Source organism: Hemitrygon akajei, chromosome 21 (genome assembly GCF_048418815.1).
Source record: "Hemitrygon akajei chromosome 21, sHemAka1.3, whole genome shotgun sequence".
NCBI classification, from domain to species: Eukaryota; Metazoa; Chordata; class Chondrichthyes; order Myliobatiformes; family Dasyatidae; genus Hemitrygon; species Hemitrygon akajei.
Window position 1 is genome coordinate 15,739,266 of NC_133144.1, and position 23,573 is coordinate 15,762,838.

The 23,573-nt window shown below is 41.5% G+C and overlaps 1 protein-coding gene across 4 annotated transcripts in view; it reads left to right on the top strand.

Moving 5' to 3' along the window:
* Nucleotides 1-23,573, top strand: part of usp3 (ubiquitin specific peptidase 3) — a 115,228-nt gene that overhangs the window by 20,283 nt on the left and 71,372 nt on the right. For all 4 annotated transcript variants that reach the window (XM_073024853.1, XM_073024852.1, XM_073024855.1 and 1 more), the window contains exon 3: nt 3,440-3,577. In XM_073024853.1, the coding sequence (XP_072880954.1) occupies nt 3,440-3,577 (138 nt within the window). The remainder of the gene's footprint in view (nt 1-3,439; nt 3,578-23,573) is intronic.

The window sequence follows — 23,573 nt, forward strand, 5'->3', positions numbered from 1 at the left end:
CATGTTTATATTAACTGAAAACTACTTGATTGTCTAAATACTTAGTCACACTCCCTAAATGTATATAAAACAAGTCGACCTATACTATACAAAACAAGCAGCTTAACACTGCACCTATAAAGACCTGGTGCATGTGACTTTGTACTTTGCTTTTACCCATTGAACTGATTTTTTAAAATCCAGTTTGCTTCCAACTATTTTACAGAAGTATTGAAGGAAAGTCTGTTTATGCTGTTCACCCTTGAGTTTTCCCAAAAAGTTGTCTCTACTTGTCATAAGCAAGCTTTTCAATTTTGAATTGTTCAGCTTATAAGTTTATAAGTTAATGTTTTTAAGATAGGAATTCTGTTTTTCACATGTAGAAGTAATATTCTGATTAGTCATATTTGGGCCATTGAGAGGATTAGTTATTTCCTAGTTTGAAATGGATTGTTTAAAAATAACGTTGCTCTGTCCTGCCACCTGTCCTCCATGATGCTGCCCAGCAGGGACAGTAAGGCAGTTTGTACTGTGATTTTATAAATATATGGTAGTATGTTCAGGTGGTAGGCTAATTCAGTTGAGATAGATATACACGTGTATGTGTTTGTATATGCAGTACACAAAACAGTGGATTCTGTTTAATTACTACTATATTTTGGCCCAATTAAGCAGCTGCCCCAATTAGCCAAAGTATCATGGGAATAATTAAGAAGGTACAAAAAAGATAAACTGCCATTTAACTGAGTAACAAATTGTGTATTTAAATTAATACATATTCATTAGAACACTACCAATACTACTGGTGGTTGTCCATCATATCTGATAATGACACGAAACCTGTGCAGGAGAGTTTTTAAAGTGGTAAAGCCATTGCATTGGAGCAGTTCCACTGTCTTGACCTCGGAGGTCCAGGGACCAGTGGTGTGAGTAGACTTCACAATGTGGGTCTTCGCTGGATGACCACAACTTCTATTATCTTGTTATGCCCTTAGTTCTCCATGCAGTGTTGCAGAGCAGCCTTCCTAACTCTTGGATCTCACTGTAGATCTTATCTGCCTGGTCCACCAGAACTGACTTTGCATGCTAGGACAGACGTGTCCCTATGTCACTGGGGTATGAGACCTGTTGGCTACCCTCACCTGGTTTAGCCTGCCTGTCAAAGCAGTGTCATGGGGTGTGACTTCTGTCACATGAAAATAACTTCTTCAAGCCACAGGTGAGAGCTGACTGTCCAGTGGGGACCAAAGGTTAACATTCAAGGTTATTGTTAATGCCTTCAAGTTTTTTTCCTAGTTCCTAACTCATTGAAGTAGTGACTGAGTTTCATTTTCACTTCTGTCGTTTCTGGCATTTTCCAAGTCTGAATGTTTGAATCTGCAGTGAGCAAAACAGTTCTAAATTGTCTTGCTGTTTATTTCTCACCGACAATCAGTGAGAAATATCACTGCTTTTTGAGCAGAAACACATGCAATTGACACTATTTTAAAAACTCTTCATTCTAAGCATGGTGTAAAGTCTAATGGCCACACAAGTTCACATGACTGCTAGTTAGAAACTGCCAACAGTTTCCTAGCCCAATTAAGTGGCATAGTGTCCTAAAAAAGGGAATCCTGGCTATTTTCTTGATTATTTTTTATTTGTTAAGAGTAGTCCCAAATAAGTGGCTGCCACGATTAACCAATGATCTAATTTACTGGAATCCTAATGGGTATGTGTATATTTTTTTTCTGGTGATTTTACCAAAGCATTGATATTGCATGGCAGCAGAATACACTGTTTATTAATTTCCTTCATCTCTCATCAAACTTAATTTTGTACTTTCTGCTGCATTATCCTGCAATGTGGTATCTTGGTGATCTTGAATGCATCTTAAAATGTTTTCTCAATTGTTCCAATGAGTCTAGTCATGCTTCAGCTTAGTATTAGTTGAGGGATAACTGTTACCCAGAGCACTAGGAAGTTGACAGTTACCAGGAATGGTAAACAATATGCTGGAGGAAATTGTTCAGCACCTGCAGAGGAAAGTAATTGTCAGTGCTTCAGATCAAAACACCGACAGTTCATTTCATTCCACATTTGCTTCCCAACTAGCTGAATTCCTCTAGCAGATTGTTTGTTCTAGATTCCAGCATCTATAGTATTGTGTCCCTGCAGTTGTTGCAGGATTTGTATTTAGTGGGGTTCTTTGAGGTATTAAACCTGTCTGATCAGGACATTGGAGATAACCCTACTGTTGGCTTCTAAACTGTGCCATGGGACAATCTTATCAGATGATTAAGCGTAAAAACCTTTAATTCCTTAACTCATGGGGCACTCTGACCTTTCAGCAATGCATCAACACTGAAATGGCATGTCAGCTTAGTTTTTGTTTGTTATTCAAATTACATTTGCTCTCTGAAACACTTAATGCCACCATTGGATCCTCAGCTGTCACCTGGCATTGCTTGAAGGCCATCAGCGAGTAAATATGCACAGTCCCTTATGCTAATATAGGACTGACTGTCAGAGGGTTGAACAAAGGTTGAATGTATGAGGTATGAAAAATATTCTGGAATTTTCAAAAATTCGCTGTATATTTATGCAAAATCTCCTTTAATTGAATTTGTGCATATGGTCACATAAATTGGTAGTGTAGGAGGAGGCCATTTGTCTTGTTAGTCAAAAATATAATTATTGCTTTACCCTACACATCCAGCTTAGTTTGTAGTTTATGGCTGAGTTGCTTATCCAAGCAACTTCTATAACGTGTTGAAAGTTGCCTCTGGCATCCTTTACATGATGAATTCCAGATCACAATCTTCTGTGGGTTTTCCTAATTTTTCTTCTAGTCCTTTCACTGGGTTTCAGTTATTGACTTCTGTTAAAAGGAGTTTGTTTAGTTTTAATCCCATTTCCCATTCTGATATGTCAATCCATGGCCGCCTCTACTGTCAAGATGAAGCCATTCTCAGGTTGGAGGAATAACACCTTATATTCTGTCTGGGTAGCTTCCAACCTGACGGCATGAACATTGATTTCTCTAACTTCCGTTAATGCCCTTCCTCACCTTCTTACCCCATCCCTTATTTATTTATTACCCCCACCTCTTTTCTCTTTTTTTCTCTCTCTGTCCCTCTCACAATCACTCCTTGCCTGCTGTCCATCTGCCTCTGGTGCTTCCCCCCTCCTTTCTTTCTCCCTAGGCCTCCCGTCCCATGATCCTCCCCCTTCTCCAGCTCTGTATCCCTTTTGCCAATCAATCCCGCTTTCAAATCTCTTACTATCTCTTCCTTCAGTTAGTCCTGATGAAGGGTCTTGGTTCAGAACATTGACCTTTTCCTCTCCATGAGTTCCTTCAGCGTTTTGTGTGTGTGGATTTCCAGCTTCTGCAGAATCTTGTCTGAGTCAACATTTTTTAAAGTTCAGACCTCAATATGGTGAATATTTTGAAACCAAAGACCTTTGTTTTTATTTGCAGATATGTGAATGGACATGCCAAGAAACACTATGAAGATTCCCAGATTCATTCCAACAATGTAAAAAAATCAGAAAAGCATGAAAAAGAGAAGTTGCAGCATGCAGTATGTATGGATTGCAGCAGTTACAGCACCTACTGGTATGTGAAGCTTGGATGCTAAATCTTTTAATGCAGATAATAAATTGTATAAGCCACAGGGCTTGGTATGCAGTTTTAATGTACCTACCATTTCAAATTTAAAGGTTTTCTTTGTTTGACCTTCAGAGCTAAATATCATTTGCCTTGGGAAATTCAAATTCAAGTACATACTGGTTTGTGTGTGTTTTGACTGAAACCGATAGCCCTTTCAACAGGCTGAATATCAATGCACATAAACCTAACTTTTTCTCTGCACTGGAATGAATAGAGCTTGGCCATTTGACATTTCATCATATCATATCCCAAGGAAGTTCCAAGTTGCTTCCTAACCATTAGAAATCAGTCATTTGTTTTCTTTACTGTTGGTTCCCTGAAAATATTGTTCAGAGAATGATGAAAAACTTAGCTGTAGGTTTGGTTATTACCATTCCAATGTTTTTCAACCCCAGAACAAATACAAAACCATGAGCTGATATGAAGCTTCACAAGGTAACAAAAATTCCTTTATGTTTTGCTAAATAGTGAAGAAGGCTTTAAGATGCCTTGCCTCATAATGCAGCACTGTTGCAGTATGTTCTAATAAACCTTTCACCTCATCATTCTGTTGTTCAGTATCCATCCTCATATGCATAAATTCCTCTTTAAATGATTAGATGCTGTGCCTTCTGCCATCTAGGATCCAGAAATCTTCAAATATTCCCTCTTAAGGCCTTTCCTACTTAAAACCCGCTTTTTGGACTGCAGGTCACATTAGGCATGAATACATATCTTGATCCCATCGTTCAACAGCACATTTATGATAAATGCAAATTGCAAATGCAACTTAACTAAAATTTATGCATTTTAATTTGATTATTTGAATTGCATGTTTTTAATTAACCAAAATTCCTTGGATTAGCTACTGTGTTCCCTATAATGTCAGCATTGTGTATGGTATATTTGGGCAATGCCAGTGCTCAGAAAGGGTGATGCTTAAAATGTATTTTCAAGGGAAAATTAATGGTGTTCTGTGACTTGATATATAGTGCCTTAAAACTATTTTCATATTTTACTGTCTCATTTTCTAAATTGTAAATGTATTGAAGTAGGATTTTTGAGCTAATCTACAAAACATTATGCATAATGTCAAATTAAAAATTCAAAAATCAGTCAACGATTTATTAAAAATTAAAATCAAAATTGAGGCTGAAAAAGGGTTCATCCCCTTTGTAATTACTGCATCAACTCTCCTCAGATGCAATACTGTATATCACCTTGACTCAATTTGTTGTTGTAGAAAATTGGAGGATCGCCTGTTTGCAATGAATTCATAAGAATAAATTCTCCCTCTCTGTAAGGTCCAAAAGTATGGTAGATTTTCAACAGACCCAACCAAAATCAATACAAAAGAGCATTCAAGATAAGTCAGGGAAGTTATAATAGAGAAACACAAATCTGGGGAAACGTACAAGACCATTTCAAAGGCACTGAACATACTTCAGAACTCAGAGCAGTCCATCATGGAAAAAGTAATGGACTTTTACTTGATGGAACATTGCCTAGGTCGGCCAGCCACTAAACTTAGTCACCGGAGAAGAATGGCACTTGTGAGAGAGGTTACTGTGACGCCAGCAGTCACTCTGAGCTGTGGAAGTCAGCGTCTGCAACTGGAGATGAAGTTCATGGCTCCACAATCTCAAAGGCCTTGCAGAAAAAGAGTATTTATGGAAGAGTGGCAAGGAAGAAGCGCTGACAAAAAAAATCTTTGCTTGTAAAGACTTTGCAAAGCATCACTTAGATACTGTAAAGATTTGGAAGATGCTGCGATCAGATGAGACTAAAGAGGAAAGTGGCCTCAACACTGTGTGATATATGTGGTGTAAATGTAATATTTTTTACATCAGCCAGATAATGCCATCCCTGCTGTAAAGTGTGGTGGAGGTAGCATCGTGCTGTGGAGATGCTTTTCAGCAGCAGGGACTGGAAATCTGATCAGGATTGATGGGAAGATGAATGCTGTTAAATATAGAGAGATTCTGGATTAAAAACCTGCTAGCCTCTGCCAGAAAGCATAAACTGGGGAGGAAGTTCATCTTTCAGCAGGACAATGACCCAAAGCACAATGCCACAATGGAGTGGCTTCAAATGAAGAAAATTGGCGTCCTTGAGTGGCCCAGTCAAGAGTCCTGACCTTAACCCGATCAAGCATCCCTGGCAAGAATGCTATCCACCGCTGCTCCCCAACTAAACTGCTACAGCTTGAGTAATTTTGAAAGGAGGAATGAGCAAATCTTGCTCCATCATTTTGTGTAAAGCTAATAGACTTGTATAAAAAGACTACTACCGTAGATTCCGGACTACAGAGCGCACCTGATTAAAAGCCGCTGGCTCTAATTTTAGAAATAAAATCAATTTTTTACTTGTAAAGGCCGCACCGGATTTTCGGCCGCAGGTGTCCCACGTTGTAATATGAGATATTTACACAGAAAGATATTACACGTGAGGATTTTTTAACTTTTAATTAAATCCATATGGTAACAAAAACAAATACATATTGCAAATGCTTTTTTTCGAACCGTGCCCGTAACGCGGCTACTTTTAAATATACGTTGCGTATACTTCTTTACTGAACAACATTCCAATATCTCCTAACGACTGGTAAAAAATATGTATACTGCAGCCTACCAGGAAAAGTTATTGATCGCCTTTAACTTAAAAGCAGCGTTTTCGCTCCGCCGTCCCGTTTATCGCAAACGGCATTTAAAAGCAGCGTTCGCTCAGATCCAAAGCCGCTCGCGTAATGCGCTCCCTCCCTCCTTCCCGTTTATCGCAATCTGGCATTTTTCCCACAAGACGCGGCGAAACCGGGTGTGACATCATAGCATCCCGCGATGTAGTACAGAAAACAAATATAGTTAAAACTCTTCTAACTTTAACTAGAAAATGAATTACTAAGCGAAAATATTATAAACTAAATAACTGCCATAAAGGCAGCACAATGCTTTTCTTCGAGTGTTTTCCATGTTGATGAGGGTGAGTACAAATGACTGATTTACAATAATTTAATTGTGAAAGTGCGCTTGATTTATCATACAATTTCATTGGACCTCTGTGAACTACTCATCAATTTTATTGGTCTACTGTTATGAGGCAAAATGTTTACGAGGCGGCATGAAAAAAATCATGTATTAGCCGCTCCGTTTTAAAGGCCGCAAAGTTCAAAGCTGTTCAAAATGTGGGAAAAAAGTAGCGGCTTAAAATCCGGAATCTACGGTAGTTGTAATTGATGTGAGAGGTGGTTCAACTAAGTACTGAGCAAAGAAGGATGAATAACTTTGAACTGCTGATATCTTAATTTTTGAATTTTATGTTTTACATGCTTTACTTTGCAGTTTTCCTTGTGTTGTTTTTTTTGACTCTGCTGGGTGTGGGGGGGGAACTTGTGATTCACAAATAAAAACTGTTGGTTAAATTAATCAAAACCCCTGGTTCTAATATCCGTTTATGTGAACAAAGGGTTGGGGCCTGAATATTTTTACAACACACTGTAGTAATGATAGTTGGAGAAGTTGACGCTGAAAATAATGTTGTGTTACGTACCCCGTAACTGGGTCACTTACCAGCAAAGATAGGGAGGTCCGTTGAAGTCTGATGGTACTATTTTTAACAGTATTTATTGATAAAAACACACAAAAATAATATCAATGCAAACATACAGATAATATACGTCGTTAATACTAAATCTAAAAGCGCGGGTATAATAATAATGATCAATAAGAAATAGCTCTATCGTTGTCTAGGGGATAATGTATTGTCCGATGGAAATATAAAAGTCACTCAAGTTCATGCAGGCTGCAGCCTTTGGTTGGAGAAAGACAGATTTTTAGAACTTGCCAGCTTTATGATGTCGATCCTTCGAAATTTCGTTGGTGGTGATCTCTTCTTTAGCTAAGCCGTCTTCTGTGGTAAGGCCCCAATCCCGGCAATGGGAAAGGATACACGTGGGCCCTCCACCGGCTGTCGCTATTAAACGCTGTCGCGGGATTTCTAGCGTTTCTCCTGGTGCGTCTAAAGGGGTTGTTCCCCAGACCTTCTTTTATCCTTACTCACGGGGTCTCAGATGTCAGTCAGGTTGGAATGATGCCATCCCTCAACCAGCCCACTTTGGTCATTCCCTGAGGGCTTCAAATAAATAGTACAGTACTCAATACACAATTCCGTCTCCAAGAGACAATGGCCGTTTTCCGTGGCTTTGTATCGCTGAGGGGCCAGGACATTCCAAACCCCTTGTGGATTCTGCGTGTCTCTCTCTCATTTCCGGGGTCCCAGACCCGCATTAATAGCGATCTTGCGATTCTCAAAAAGGAGGGGGCTACTTTGTACCCTTCGGCCCCTCAGAGTTGGGGCACAGTCGTAACACCCCCTTTCTTCAACGCGTTTTTACCATCGGTAAAAACGAAGTAATACAGAGTTTTACAGGATTTTAGAATCTAACACAATACAAAAGTTTTTTTTCACTACAGAGTAATACAGTTATACATTCAATTCAGCATCTAGATAAACAGTCCGTGAGTACATTATCACTTCCTTTAATATGCTGTATCTTAATATCGAGCTCTTGCAGCATCAGACTCCAACTCAATAACCTCCTGTTTTTATTTTTCATATTGGCCAGGAATACCAACGGGTTGTGATCTGTATAAACAACTACGGGTTTTTGCGCTGGACAAATGTACACTTCAAAATGTTGTATCGCCAAAACAAGGGCCAACAATTCCTTTTCCACGGTAGAGTAATTCCTCTGGTGTACATTGAACTTCCGAGAGAAATATGCTACCGGGTGCTGCACTCCATCCCCTGCTTGCTGTAATAGGACTGCTCCTGCAGCCTCATCACTCGCATTCGTCGCCAGGGAGAAGGGTGCTAACAAATCGGGTGCTTTTAACACAGGGTGATGGCACAATATGGCTTTTAACTTTTCAAAAGCATTCTGACAAGAATGGCTCCATTCAAATTTTTCCTCCTTCCGTAGGAGTTTTGTAAGTGGGAGAGCAATATTCGCAAAATTTTTACAGAATTTCCGATAGTATCCCACCATGCCCAAAAACCTCCTCAGTGCCCTTTTATTGGAGGGTACAGGGACCTCAGAAATAGCCTGTACCTTTGCTTGCACAGGAGTCAACTGTCCCTCTCCTACCACATACCCCAAGTATGTGATCGTGGCATGACCAAATTCACTCTTTGCGAGGTTTATTGTAAGTTGGGCTGCCGACATCCTCTTAAACAGATTTTCTACAGCCTCCATGTGCTCCTCCCAGGTGTCACTCCAAACTACCACATCGTCAAGATAAGCCTTGGTGTGGGTTAACCCCTTTATCACAGTGTCTATCATCCTCTGGAATGTCCCTGGTGCATTTTTCATTCCGAACGGCATAACATTGTACTCGTACAACCCGGATGGGGTGACAAAGGATGAAATTTCCCGAGCCCTGTCCGTTAAAGGAACGCACCAGTACCCCTTTAACAAGTCAATTTTAGTGATGTACCTCGCCTTCCCCATTTTATCAATGCAATCATCCACCCTGGGGATAGGGTAAGCGTCTGTCTGAGTGACAGCGTTTACCTTTCTGTAATCGGTACAGAATCTTATGGTACCGTCCGGTTTTGGGACAACCACGCAAGGAGAAGCCCACGCAGAAGAGGATTCGCGGATTATCCCAGCAGCTAGCATATGTTCAATCTCCTTTCCTACTAGCTGGCTTTTTTCTGAATTCATCTGATAAGGGGCTTGTTTAATAGGCGGTGTCGAGGTAACTATCACATCATGTTTTGTCCCACTACACCTTCTTGGGACATCTGGACATAAGTCTGTATGCCGGTTAATGAGCTGTGTTACCTGCTTCCGCTCTAAGTGACTAACTTTATCCGCAAGGCTTGCTAAAATAACAGAGTTCTCCAATCTGGTGGGTACTATACTTATCTTTTCAAACCGCTCTGGTTCCTCCTTACCACCCCCCGCTGCCTCATCAGTTTTCAGGACCGTACTGACCACCGCGGGGGTTGTTTCATGGTACCCTTTCATCATGTTCACGTGAACTAACTGGGTCGGCTTTCGCCTATCAGGTGTTTCAATCACGTAATTCAACGAGTCTATTTTCTTACACACTGTATACGGTCCTTGAAACCTTGCCTGTAGGGGGTGGGTAACTACAGGAAATAGGACCAAAACCTTATCGCCCACGTGAAACTCTTGCTCTCTCATTTGTTTGTTATACCATTTGCTCATTTTGACCTGGGAGTCTTTAAGGTTTTCTCTTGCCAAGGCGCATACCTTATGCAGCCTTTCCCGGAATTTTAAAACATAGTCAATCACACTGACTTGAACGGTCAGACTAGACCACTTCTCTTTAAGTAGGGTTAGAGGTCCCCTGGGCCTGTGACGAAAGACGAGCTCAAATGGACTGAACCCCAGAGATCCCTGAACTGTATCCCTTACTGCAAATAACAGAAGGGGTAAAGCATCATCCCAGTCTCGAACATTTTCCTGACAATAAGTTTTAATCATGGTCTTTAGTGTAGCGTGGAATCTTTCTAACGCTCCTTGGGATTCCGGATGGTATGCAGAAGCTAAAATTTGTTTGACCCCCAGTTGGGTCATCATCTGCTGAAATGCTCTGGATGTAAATGTACTCCCCTGATCCGACTGTATCTCCTTAGGCAGCCCCACTGTGGTAAAGAATTTAATGAGGGCCTTCACCACCACAGAGGTCCTAATATTTCCCAGAGGCACAGCCTCTGGAAATCGTGTAGCGGCACACATCAGGGTCATGACGTACTGCTGCCCACTCGCAGTTTTAGGTAAAGGACCCACAAAATCCACAATGACTCGGGAGAAAGGCTCCTCACACGCGGGGATGGGTCAGAGGGGTGCCTTAGGGATAACTTGGTTCGGCTTACCCACCACCTGACATGTATGGCACCTTTTACAATACTCAGCAATATCTTTTCTCAGGCTTGGCCAATAGAAATCTCTCATAACCCGATCCACTGTCTTCTTTACTCCCAAATGTCCACCTAAGGGTCCCTTATGAGCTAAGTTCAAAATTTCGTCCCGATACACTTTCGGAACTACTACCTGATGTACCACCGCCCAATCCTCATCGACCGGCACCGTGGTGGGCCTCCATTTTCTCATCAACACACCCTCTTTCAGGTAGTAACCCTCTGGCTCTGTCTCAATCTCGGTCTCAGAAAAAACTGACTCTCTCAATGCTACCAGCTCCTCGTCACATTCCTGTTCTCGTACAAACTCTCTTCTTGCTAAGGGTAGGCCTACCTCCTCCCTTTTACTCTCTTTTTCCTCCCTACTCTCCGTTTAAAAAAAATTTTTTTTTATTAGTTTTTCAAAACATTTTACAAAATTAAAAACCCCAAATCCCAATGAGGAGCATTAATACAGTGCAAGATTAAGCATACAATAACAATATGCTACAAAGGAAGAGAATTTAACAAAAAAACACCTAAATTAAAGACAAGTGAGCTTAGTGTCCTCCCCAAGCCCCACAACACAAGAAAAAAAAACAACTCCAGACCAACCACCACACAGTATAAAGAGTATAAGTCCGGACAGTCAAACTCCCAGACTGTGAATACACTTAGCAACAGAGGATAATAATGCCTACTACCAGAAAAAAAAAGGGAGCTGAAAGCAAGAGACCGAAAAGAAGAAAAAAAAAGAAAAAAACCCTAGTCAAGAGGAAGGTTATGAAAGTACTCGATAAAAGGTCCCCAGACCTTATGGAACTTTAGATCCGAATTAAGAACTGAATAATGAATTTTTTCGAGGTCCAAGCAGGCCATAATGTCGCTAAGCCATTGCGCATGAGTGGGCGGGGCAACATCTCTCCATCTAAGGAGGATCAAGCGTCTCGCCAGGAGAGAGGCAAAGGATAGTATTCGGCATTTGGTCGGACCCAAACATAAATCTGTCTCGCCCCAAAAACCGAACAGAGCAATTAAGGGGTTAGGTTCTAGGTGCTGATTCAGAATACCCGATAATGTAGTGAAGACATCTTTCCAGAATTTCTCCAAGCTAGGACAGAACCAGTACATATGGATGAGAGAGGCCACGCCCCTCTTGCATTTATCACAGAGCGGACTAATGCCAGGGTAGAATCGAGACAGTTTAGATTTAGACATATGGGCTCTATGAACAATCTTAAACTGTAAGAGGCAATGGCGAGCACAAAGGGAGGTTGAGTTAACGGATTTGAGAACTGAGTCCCAGCTCTCCTCGGATAAGGAGATATTTAAATCCTGCTCCCAGGCCATTTTAATTTTATCCACAGGGGCCCATCGTAAGGCTGCTAGTTTATCTCGGATAATTGAAATTAAACCTTTACCTAGTGGATTAATGGAAAGAAATAGGTCCACAGCATTTTTCGCAGGCATTTCAGGAAAGTTAGGAATTAAAGGAGCAGTAAAGTGTCGGATTTGGAGATATCTGAAAAAGTGAGCGTTAGGCAGATTGAACTTAACAGAGAGCTGCTGAAAAGAGGCGAAGCGATTATCAATGAAGAGATCTTCAAAATGTCTAATGCCCTTCCTGTACCAAACATGGAATGCTGAATCGTACGTAGTAGGTAAAAAAAGGTGATTATGTGCGACAGGGCTAGAAACGGAAAACCCCTGGAAACCATAGCATTTCCTGAACTGAGCCCATATATGCAAAGTGTGTCTAACCAGAGGATTAGCTATTGATCTGGACAGACTGCTAGGGAGTGCAGAGCCAAGAAGTGCAGATAGATAGATAGATACTTTATTCATCCCCATGGGGAAATTCAACTTTTTTCCAATGTCCCATACACTTGTTGTAGCAAAACTAATTACATACAATACTTAACTCAGTAAAAAAAATATGATATGCATCTAAATCACTATCTCAAAAAGCATTAATAATAGCTTTTAAAAAGTTCTTAAGTCCTGGCGGTAGAATTGTAAAGCCTAATGGCATTGGGGAGTATTGACCTCTTCATCCTGTCTGAGGAGCATTGCATCGATAGTAACCTGTCGCTGAAACTGCTTCTCTGTCTCTGGATGGTGCTATGTAGAGGATGTTCAGAGTTATCCATAATTGACCGTAGCCTACTCAGCGCCCTTCGCTCAGCTACCGATGTTAAACTCTCCAGTACTTTGCCCACGACAGAGCCCGCCTTCCTTACCAGCTTATTAAGACGTGAGGCGTCCCTCTTCTTAATGCTTCCTCCCCAACACGCCACCACAAAGAAGAGGGCGCTCTCCACAACTGACCTATAGAACATCTTCAGCATCTCACTACAGACATTGAATGATGCCAACCTTCTTAGGAAGTACAGTTGACTCTGTGCCTTCCTGCACAAGGCATCTGTGTTGGCAGTCCAGTCTAGCTTCTCGTCTAACTGTACTCCCAGATACTTGTAGGTCTTAACCTGCTCCTCACATTCTCCATTAATGATCACTGGCTCCATATGAGGCCTAGATCTCCTAAAGTCCACCACCATCTCCTTGGTCTTGGTGATATTGAGACGCAGGTAGTTTGAGTTGCACCATATCACAAAGTCCTGTATCAGTTTCCTATACTCCTCCTCCTGTCCATTCCTGACACACCCCACTATGGCCGTGTCATCAGCGAACTTCTGCACATGGCAGGACTCTGAGTTATATTGGAAGTCTGATGTGTACAGGGTGAACAGGACCGGAGAGAGTACGGTTCCCTGCGGCGCCCCTGTGCTGCTGACCACCGTGTCAGACCTACAGTCTCCCAACCGCACATACTGAGGTCTATCTGTCAAGTAGTCCACTATCCAATCCACCATGTGAGAGTCTACTCCCATCTCCGTTAGTTTGTGCCTTAAGATCTTGGGCTGGATGGTGTTAAAGGCACTAGAGAAGTCAAGGAATGTAATCCTCACAGCACAACTGACCCCCTCTAGGTGAGAGAGTGATTTGTGCAGCAAATACGTGATAGCATCCTCCACTCCCACCTTCTCCTTATACGCAAACTGAAGAGGATCCTGGGCGTGCCTGGTTTGTGGCCTCAGATTCTGTATTATCAGCCGCTCCATGGTCTTCATCACGTGCGACGTCAAGGCAAGATATAGATAATTCTTTAGTGGAGCTCAACTCCATTGCCACCCAGTTAGGGGACTCGGGTTGACCGTGGAAGAAAGACCAGAAAGCAGCACAACGTATATTAGCTGCCCAATAATATAAGCGAAAGTTAGGTAAAGCCATGCCACCCTCTTTTTTAGATTTTTGGAGGTGGATTTTATTAATTTTGGAGTGCTTATTCTGCCACAGATATGACAAAATAATATAGTCTAAGGAATCAAAAAAAGATTTAGGAATAAAAATTGGGATAGATTGAAATAAGTATAAAAATTTGGGGAGAACATACATTTTAACAACATTAATACGACCTACCAAGGACATAGATAGAGGTGACCATTGTACCAGACTCTGTTTTATAGTATATGAAAGATTGACAAAGTTTTCACGAAAGAGATCTTTAAACTTCCTTGTGACTATAATTCCAAGATAAGTAAATTGATTATGGACTACTTTAAAAGGGAGATCACGAAATATTAGTTCTTGTGCTTCTTTATTAATTGGGAAAAGTTCACTCTTATGTAAGTTGAGTTTATAGCCAGAGATCTGGCTAAACTGGTCAAGAAGTGAAAACATTAGAGGTAAGGATGTAGACGGATTTGAGAGAAAGAGTAATAAGTCATCAGCATAGAGAGAAACTTTATGCTCAACACCCCCTCTCCAAATCCCAGTCAATTCAGGACAATTTCGAAATGCTATCGCCAGAGGTTCTATAGCCAAATCAAAGAGAAAGGGACTTAAGGGGCATCCCTGACGGGTGCCACGTTTGAGATTAAATACTTGGGATTTCTGGAAATTAGTTAGAACAGAAGCAGTAGGACACAGGTACAGCAATTGGATCCAAGAGATGAAACTTTGGCCGAGGTCAAATTTTTCTAAGACTGCAAAAAGGTAGTTCCACTCTATACGATCAAATGCTTTCTCCGCATCAAGGGAGATAACACATTCAGGAGTCCCAGTTGGAACTGAGTATAAAATATTAAATAGACGCCGAATGTTAAAAAAAGGGAGACGGTTTTTAATAAAGCCTGTTTGGTCATCAGAGATAATGGAGGGAATAATGGTTTCTAATCTATGAGCCAACACTTTAGCTAAGATCTTTACATCAACATTGAGCAGAGAGATCGGCCTGTACGAGGAACACTCTGTTGGGTCTTTGCCCTTTTTTAAAAGAAGAATAATAGATGCCTCATTGAAAAAGGGTGGCAATTTGCCGTAATTAAACGAGTCAGATAATACTGAAAGTAACTGAGGAGAAAGAAGTGAAGAGAATGATTTATAAAATTCCACAGGGAACCCATCAGGTCCAGGAGATTTCCCTGAGGACAGTGCAGAAATTGCAAAAGATATTTCTTCTGGTGATATAGGTGCATTGAGTTTGGCTTTGGAATCAGATGAAAGTGAGGGGATATTCAGATTCTGTAAAAATTGATCCACAGAGATATTGTCATTCAGGGATTCAGAGGAATAAAGCCGAGAATAAAATTTTTTAAATGCGTCATTAATTTCTAAATGATCCGATGTAAAGTCTCCGTTCTCCTTCCGGATCTTTGTAATATGTTGTTTGGCTTTGGAACGCCTCAGCTGATTGGCTAGGAATTTACCAGACTTATCCCCATGAATGTAAAAACGGCTCTTGCTTTCGAGAAGTTGGCGTTCGACAGGTTGAGTGGACAGAAGGTTAAATTTAGTTTGGAGTTCAACGCGCTTCTTGTATAATTCAGGGTTCTTAGTTTGGGCATATATTTGATCCAAATCTTTAATCTGGTTAATGAGGTCTACTCGATCTGCACGGGATCTTCTATTGAGATTTGCTGTGTAAGAGATTATTTGACCCCTCAGATATGCTTTCATGGCATCCCAGACAATCCGGGATGGCACTTCAGGTGATGTATTAGTGTTAAAATAAAAGGTTATCTGGTCCTTAATAAATTTTACAAAATCATCATCCGATAATAAAGTTGAATCGAACCGCCAGTGTTTGTTCCTCTGAGGGAGACCAGGAAAGTTCAGAGAGAGGGTAATTGGGGCATGGTCAGAAATCAGTATACTCTGATAGTCACAAGAGTGGGCAAATGGGATAAGTTGGTTATCGAGTAAGAAATAGTCAATTCTAGTGAAGGTATGGTGAACATGTGAGAAAAAAGAATAATGTCTCTCCGTAGGATGAGGAAACGCCATATATCAGAGATACCAAAATTAGAGAGAAACGATTGAATAACTAAGGCAGATTTAGTAGGTGATCTGGTAACAGAGGACGATCGGTCCAGTTTAGGATCCAACCAACAGTTGAAGTCACCACCCAGTATAAGAGAGTATGAGTTTAAGTCTGGTAGTGAGGAAAAAAAACGTTCAAAAAAGTTAACATCATCAAAGTTGGGGGCATACAGGTTTGCTAGTGCAACTTTAGTGTTATATAGTTTACCAGAAACAATAATAAAACGGCCATTTGTATCAGATATTTTATTATGGAGTTCAAAAGGAATATTTGAGTTAATAAAAATGGAAACTCCCCTAGCTTTAGCGGCAAAGGATGAATGAAAATGCTGACCCGCCCACTTTGACAGAAGCTGGGAGTTATCAAAACAACGAATATGAGTTTCTTGGAGGAAAGCAATGTCAGCTTTGAGTTGTTTAATATGTGAGAATACCTTCCTCCTTTTAACAGGGTGGTTCAATCCCTTTACATTCCAGCTCACGAATTTAAGTGCACTAGCCATTATCAATTACTAATGCATAAAAGGCAGCAGGCATATAAGAAGTCAAGCAGTACAATAGCAGTCTGGGAGCAGAGATGTAAACATAGATTCGTAAGGTCAAAATATAAACATGTCCTAAGCAATAAAGAGATGTTGGAACTGGAAAACCCACCCCATCCGCACAACCCAAAACTAGACGGCTACCAAAACAAGTAGCTAGCTCTACCAAAAAAATTAACCCAAATACAACTTCCAGATCTGTGTCATTAACAACAGTTCCGTATAAATACTATAGCAAATAATAACTAGTTTATGCACTAGAAAACATAACTACAGATTAGAACACCTTCTGCAGAAATATAAAACTTAATACAGAGAAAATCGGAAGAAAACCAAAACTAACCTACCCGTGAAAAATTATAGAAGAATAAAGTAAGAGAAAGGGGAAAAAAAAGGTAAGGAGAAAAAAGAAGAGGAAGGGGAAAATTATAAATTCAAGACGAGTATTTATCAACCGTTTACAGAGAAGGGAGAAAAAAATTCAGAGATTAGAAAAAAGGGGTGAAGAAAAGAAAAAGATAAAATAAATAAATATTTAGAACAAAGGAAAAATAAATCAGCAGTTGAACTGTGAACCGACAAACAGGGAGGCCTTCACTAAAGACTTCGAACCTCCAAAACAAGTTAGAGTTAGTTGTAGAACTCTGTAGGTAAAGTTATACAAGAATAAAAATAGATTACACACACACCAAATCCCGGGAGAGATTGTCAACAGCCCTTAAAGTTTCAATGAATAATGTCTGAGTGATTCATGTGAATTCCGAGTCCAGAGAAAGTAATTTTACTACGAGGAGTACTTATCCACCATTTTAGGAGGTCCGATCAGATTCCGAAGATGACTGGATAACCGGAAGACTTGCCACAAACGCTTCAGCTTCCTTCGCTGATTTGAACCACTTGAATTTCCCAGTATTAAGCTTGATTCGTAGATTAGCAGGGTTACGAAGGGAAGGTTTGAAACCATGATCAAAAAGCACTTTCATTACGCCTTTAAACTCAGCGCGCATCTTTAAGGTCTGGGATGCAAAATCTTCCACAAAGCGAATGGCTGTATCCTTGAAAGGAAGCGACCCCCCCTGCGACGCGCCTCCACGATCAGACTGTGTTTTACCTGGTATTGATGGAAACACAAGATTACTGGTCGCGGGTGGGAGCCCAGAATTCCGGGGGGAACGTAGACTCTGTGTGCCCGTTCGAGCTCGGGCGGCTTCAGAAGCAAATCTTTCCCGAATAACTCACAGAGAAATTCGGCGAAAAACTTCTCGGTTGATCCGTTTTCAGTCGCCTCTGGTAATCCCAGAATTCTGATGTTGCAGCGTCTGCTACGATTTTCGAGATCCACCATTTTGGAAAGAAGTTTGTTAGATTTTTCCTCTAAACTGGAACAGAGAGTCTCCAAGTATCGAACACGACTTTCTAAATCTTCAGAAGTCGAATCGATGCGAGATAAGTGTTCAGCATGTTTGTCCACTTTATCGTTGATTCGATCCAGTTTATCTTCTAACTGTTTGAAAGCGGTTTTAAATTCCTTTAAGATTTCGTCTCGGAGCTTTCCAAGCGCAACCATTGTCTCGTTTGACGGGGTCATAGCTTTTCTCCCGGATTTAGAACTCTTGCTAGACATTGTAAGTTAGATATATTCACAGGCAAGTAAGAGATACCAAAATAATTCCTAACTAAGGTTTAAAAAATGAAGACATTTAGTGCAAAGATAGCGACAGTAACGGAACAAAAGTTCGGAGCAGCTAAGCAATCGCCATCTTACCAGAAGTCCCCCCTACTCTCCGTTTTACCCACCTCTAACCCTTGTTGGTACAGGGTCGGTAAAAACGTCTCGGCCAAGTTGATACTGGCCGGATTTAAACTGGTCTCTTTCTCAGCTGCCTTTCTCGACATGCTGCGAGTGATCGCGCATGCGGGATAGATCTTGGAATCTAGGGGCGGGTCCTCAACATTCACAGGCTTGTTTGTCAGCTTCACGGCTTCACCCATTTTACCACCCGCTAAGTCGTTACCAAGAAGGACGTCCACACCTTCCCCCGGTAATTCCGACAGTATCCCCAATTCCACTGGTCCAGATACCTGCTCACAATTCAGAATGATCCTATGCAAGGGCACCACTTCGGTCCCTTTTCCTATTCTTCTCAAGGCTACCTCTCCCGTCTGAGGACCAAAATCTAGCACCTTACTGCTAATCAATGACAGCTCCGCTCCCGTGTCTCTCCAGATCCGCACTGGAACTGGTGGGTCTCCCTCTCTCACAGACACGGTTCCTTCTGAACGAAACGTCTCACGCCCCTCCTGTACTCCATCTACCTGGGGCTCTCTCGTCGATTTTCTGATCGACGCAATACAGCCTATAGGTATAGCTGCTCTCCCTTTTCCTGGCTCCTTCCTTGGAGCGGGGCACTTAGATGCAATATGACCCACCGTTCCACAACTAAAACAGGTCAAGCCAGGAAATCACCTGGCTTCTTGCCTCTCCTCCTCAATTTTACCACTAGCTCCCAGCTGAGTTTCTTCCTTAGCCGGCGGGCTTTCTGTACCGTTCCCATGGTTTCTCTGGTAACTTTTATTCGAGGAAAACTTTGTCTTGTGGGTTAGGGCATAGTCATCTGCGAACCTAGCAAATTTGGAGATGGACTTATTCGGCTTCTCATTCAAATACATCCGGATATCCTCCGAAACACAACCTTTAAATTCCTCAATCAGAATTAACTCCCTGAGACGCCAAAAATCCTCTTCCACTGTTTCTGCTGCACACCAGTGATCCAAGAGCACACCCTTCTCATAGGCAAACTCGGTATACGTCTGATTCCACCCTTTCTTTAAATTTCTGAACTTCTGTCTATACGCTTCAGGTACCAATTTGTAGGTCCGGAGAATGGCTTCCTTTACTTTGTCATAATTCTCCGCCTCTTCCTCCTCCATGGACAACGCCGCATATGCCCGTTGTGTCTTCCCTTTTAACACACTTTGTAACAACGCCACCCACTGCTCTCTGGGCCACTTCTGATTCACTGCCACCTTTTCAAACAGCAAGAAATAACTATCAACATCTGTCTCCTCGAACGGAGGCACTACCCTCAACTCCCGACTAACATTAAACCACTCCTCTCGGTCTGACCCTTGAGCTCTTCGCTCTTGCCTTAACTTCTCCATATCCAAGTCATGTTGCCTCTGTTTCTCTGCCTCCCTCTTCCTCTGTTCCGCGTCTAGCCTCAATTTCTCTAACTGAGCCGTCCCACTAGCTGGTACCTTTTCAAGGATATTTTCCAATACCTCAGCTGCAAACACATTCTTCCAATATAATACTGAGTTATGGCCCTTTGCACCTCCCGCTTTTTCATTGACAACCTCACCTCTGCGAGGTTTAGTCCCTTCACAATATTTATCAAGTCCGATTTGGTGGCCACCTCTAGCGCCTCCAGAGTCGGGTTTTCTATAAATTCATCCACGTCCATCTTTGCTGGTTTCCCGTCTGGCTACCCGCGTAACCAGATCCAAGTTTGGACTTACAAGCCCGATTCACTGGCCTCCCAATTTGGTGTCAAATCCCGAGACGAGAACCCCAAGTTGTTACGTACCCCATAATTGGGTCACTTACCAGCAAAGATAGGGAGGTCCGTTGAAGTCTGATGGTACTATTTTTAACGGTATTTATTGATTAAAAACACACAAAAATAATATCAATGCAAACATACAGATAATATACATCATCAATACTAAATCTAAAAGCGCGGGTATAATAATAATCAATAAGAAATAGCTCTATCGTTGTCTAGGGGATAATGTATTGTCCGATGGAAATATAAAAGTCACTCAAGTTCATGCAGGCTGCAGCCTTTGGTTGGAGAAAGACAGATTTTTAGAACTTGCCAGCTTTATGATGTCGATCCTTCGAAATTTCGTTGGTGGTGATCTCTTCTTTAGCTAAGCCGTCTTCTGTGGTAAGGCCCCAATCCCGGCAATGGGAAAGGATACACGTGGGCCCTCCACCAGCTGTCGCTATTAAACGCTGTCACGGGATTTCTAGCGTTTCTCCTGGTGCGTCTAAAGGGGTTGTTCCCCAGACCTTCTTTTATCCTTACTCACGGGGTCTCAGATGTCAGTCAGGTTGGAATGATGCCATCCCTCAACCAGCCCACTTTGGTCATTCCCTGAGGGCTTCAAATAAATAGTACAGTACTCAATACACAATTCCGTCTCCAAGAGACAATGGCCGTTTTCCGTGGCTTTGTATCGCTGAGGGGCCAGGACATTCCAAACCCCTTGTGGATTCTGCGTGTCTCTCTCTCATTTCCCGGGTCCCAGACCCGCATTAATAGCGATCTTGCGATTCTCAAAAAGGAGGGGGCTACTTTGTACCCTTCGGCCCCTCAGAGTTGGGGCACAGTCGTAACAGTTGAAACAAACTAAAAGTTGTTGACAGCCTTGTTATGCTGAGACAGGACAGTTACAAGGTGACCTTAGATCTGTAATGAGCCCTGTGTTCATTCAATTTGGGTGAAATCCAAAAGGGCTGTCTTGCATCTCAGTGATCTGAATTGAAGCATCAAATACATTGGATCTTAATTTTTATCTCTTGAAGTTGTTAAATTGCTTAAAGGAATTAAATAGAATGTAGGGAGCCAATCACAAGAGGAAATCTGTAGATGCTCAAAATCCGAGCAACACACAGAATGCCGGAGGAACTCAGCTGGCCAGGCAGCATCCATAGAGAAAAAAAAGTACAGTCGTCATTTCGAGCCGAAACATAGAAATCTACAGCACATTACAGGCTCTTCGGCCCACAACTTTGTGCTGACCATGTAATCTACTCTAGAAACTGCCTAGCATTTCCCTGGTGCATAGCCCTCTATTTTTCTAAGCTGCTTGTACCTATCTAAGAGGCTCTTAAGACCCTATTGTATCTGCTTCTGCCAGCAGTGCATTCTACGTACCCACCAGTCTCTGTGTGGATAAACTCACCCCTGACATCCCCTTGGTACCTATTTCTAAGCACCTTAAAACTATGCCCCTCGTGTTAGCCATTTCAGCCCTGGGAAAAAGCCTCTGGCTATCCACATGATCAATGCCTCTTATCATCTTATGCACCTCTATCAAGTCATCTCTCATTCTCCATGCCAAGGAGAAAAGGCCAAGTACACTCCAATCTAGGCAACGTCCTTGTAAATCTCCCCTGCACTCTGTCTATAGTATGCACATTGTTCTTGTAGTGAGGTGACCGGAACTGAACATAGTACTCCAAGTGGGATCTGATCAAGGTCTTGTATAGTTGTAACCTTACCTCACAGCTCTTGAACTCAATCCCACAGTTGATGAATGCCAACACACCACATGCCTTCTTAACACTTGTCAACCTGCACTGCAGCTTTGAGTGTTCTATGGACATGGACCCAAGATCTCTCAGATCCTCCATACTGCCAAGAGCCTTACCATTAATATTATATTCTGTCTTCAAATTTGATCATCCAAAATGAACCATTTCACACTTAGCTGGGTTGAAGTCCATCTTAGCTGTGTTGAAGTCCATCAGACGAGTTCGATGTCAAAGGTTAAAGCGGGACAACTCTCCAGTCTATCCACAGCACCCTCAACCTTTGTGTCATCAGCAAACCTACTAACCCACCCTTCTACTTCTTCATCCTGGTCATTTATAATCATTGGAATGTAGGAAGAATAGGTGGTAGGGATGGGGCAAGGGAGTCAGACTTGGCTCCATGGACTGAAATGGCTTCCTATATGACAAGGAAATTTATTCCCTTTCAGCATTCTTTTTGCATTCCTTAGTTTCCACCTCACTACCCCCCACCCCATTCTTGTTGACCCTGGTCAAAAGTTACAGGGAGAACATGCAAACCCCACTCAAGCAGCACCCGAGATCAGGATCAAATCAGTGTCACTGGAGCTGAGACATCCCTAGCACAAGTATCAATGTGCTGCCAATTAAAATAGAATCCAACCGCTTTGCTGATCTTCAAGAACACTCCAAACAATATAGCAGTACCTGAGGCTTGAAGGACTGCAGCTGGTCACTGCAGGAATTTGATTGTTCCCTGACATCAGAGAGCTCCCTTATGAATAATCAGGAACCAGTTTGAATTTTCTTTGAAATTTAATTTAAAAAATCAAATGTTATTAATGGAATTTCTTATGATAAAGCTGCATGTATGTTTGAAAGATTGAACTTCTGTTTAATTTCCAATATTTTCAGTTTTGGATATTACAATGAGATGTTCGCTTTATTTCAAATATTTAAACAGCCCTGGGGAGCAAGATTTACTTCACCTTCTCATTTTGTCTGTTTCTCACCTGTCCTGGTAACAAAATAGTCTTGGCTGGGGACAATAGATAATACAATCATTGCATTATAAGCTTTTGTTACTTCTGTGCTTTTGATTTGCTTTGTGCAAGTAGAGCCACTTTTGCAGTATTGCTTCACAGCTGCTGCTTAAATTGTCTAGTATTGCACACATTTAATTTTTTTACCAGAGGATTTGGCAAATCTGTGAATACCATAAATTGAAGTTGCTCCTTTTTTGGAACGTAGCTTTTATTTTCCTGGGTTAGTTTAAATAAATTGAATCATATTTATGATTCTGCTTCTGTTCATCAAAAACATGTTCTCTCCTGCTTGCTTTCTTCCTCCTTTGATTGATCTTTTTGAGCATACTCAATGAAACAGGGCAAAAAGTCCGGATAGGTGTGCCAGAGAGCCCAGAATTAATAAGACTATTATCAAAGTCTTTCTCGTCTTTTTATGATGACACAGACTTTTATAGACTAGAAGAATAAGAAATCATTGAACTTTTTTTCTATTACATATTTGACACTTCACACAATAGATGCAGAGGCTTTCTGTGCTTTAGACTGTAGAACCAGGGGTTATGCTTGCAAAAAATGTATTAATTTAGGGATGAGGTAGAAGATTGTGAGTCTTTGAGGATCCTCTCCTGCAGGGAGACATTCACAAGAGAGAGCATGATTTTTGGAATTGAGGGGAGCAAGGATAATCTACGAAGGTGTTGTGGATTAGCTATCGCTGTGAAGGAGGTGGTATGCTTGAAATTGTCAGTGATCAACTGATCCTGTTTCTTATGCAAGTTGCT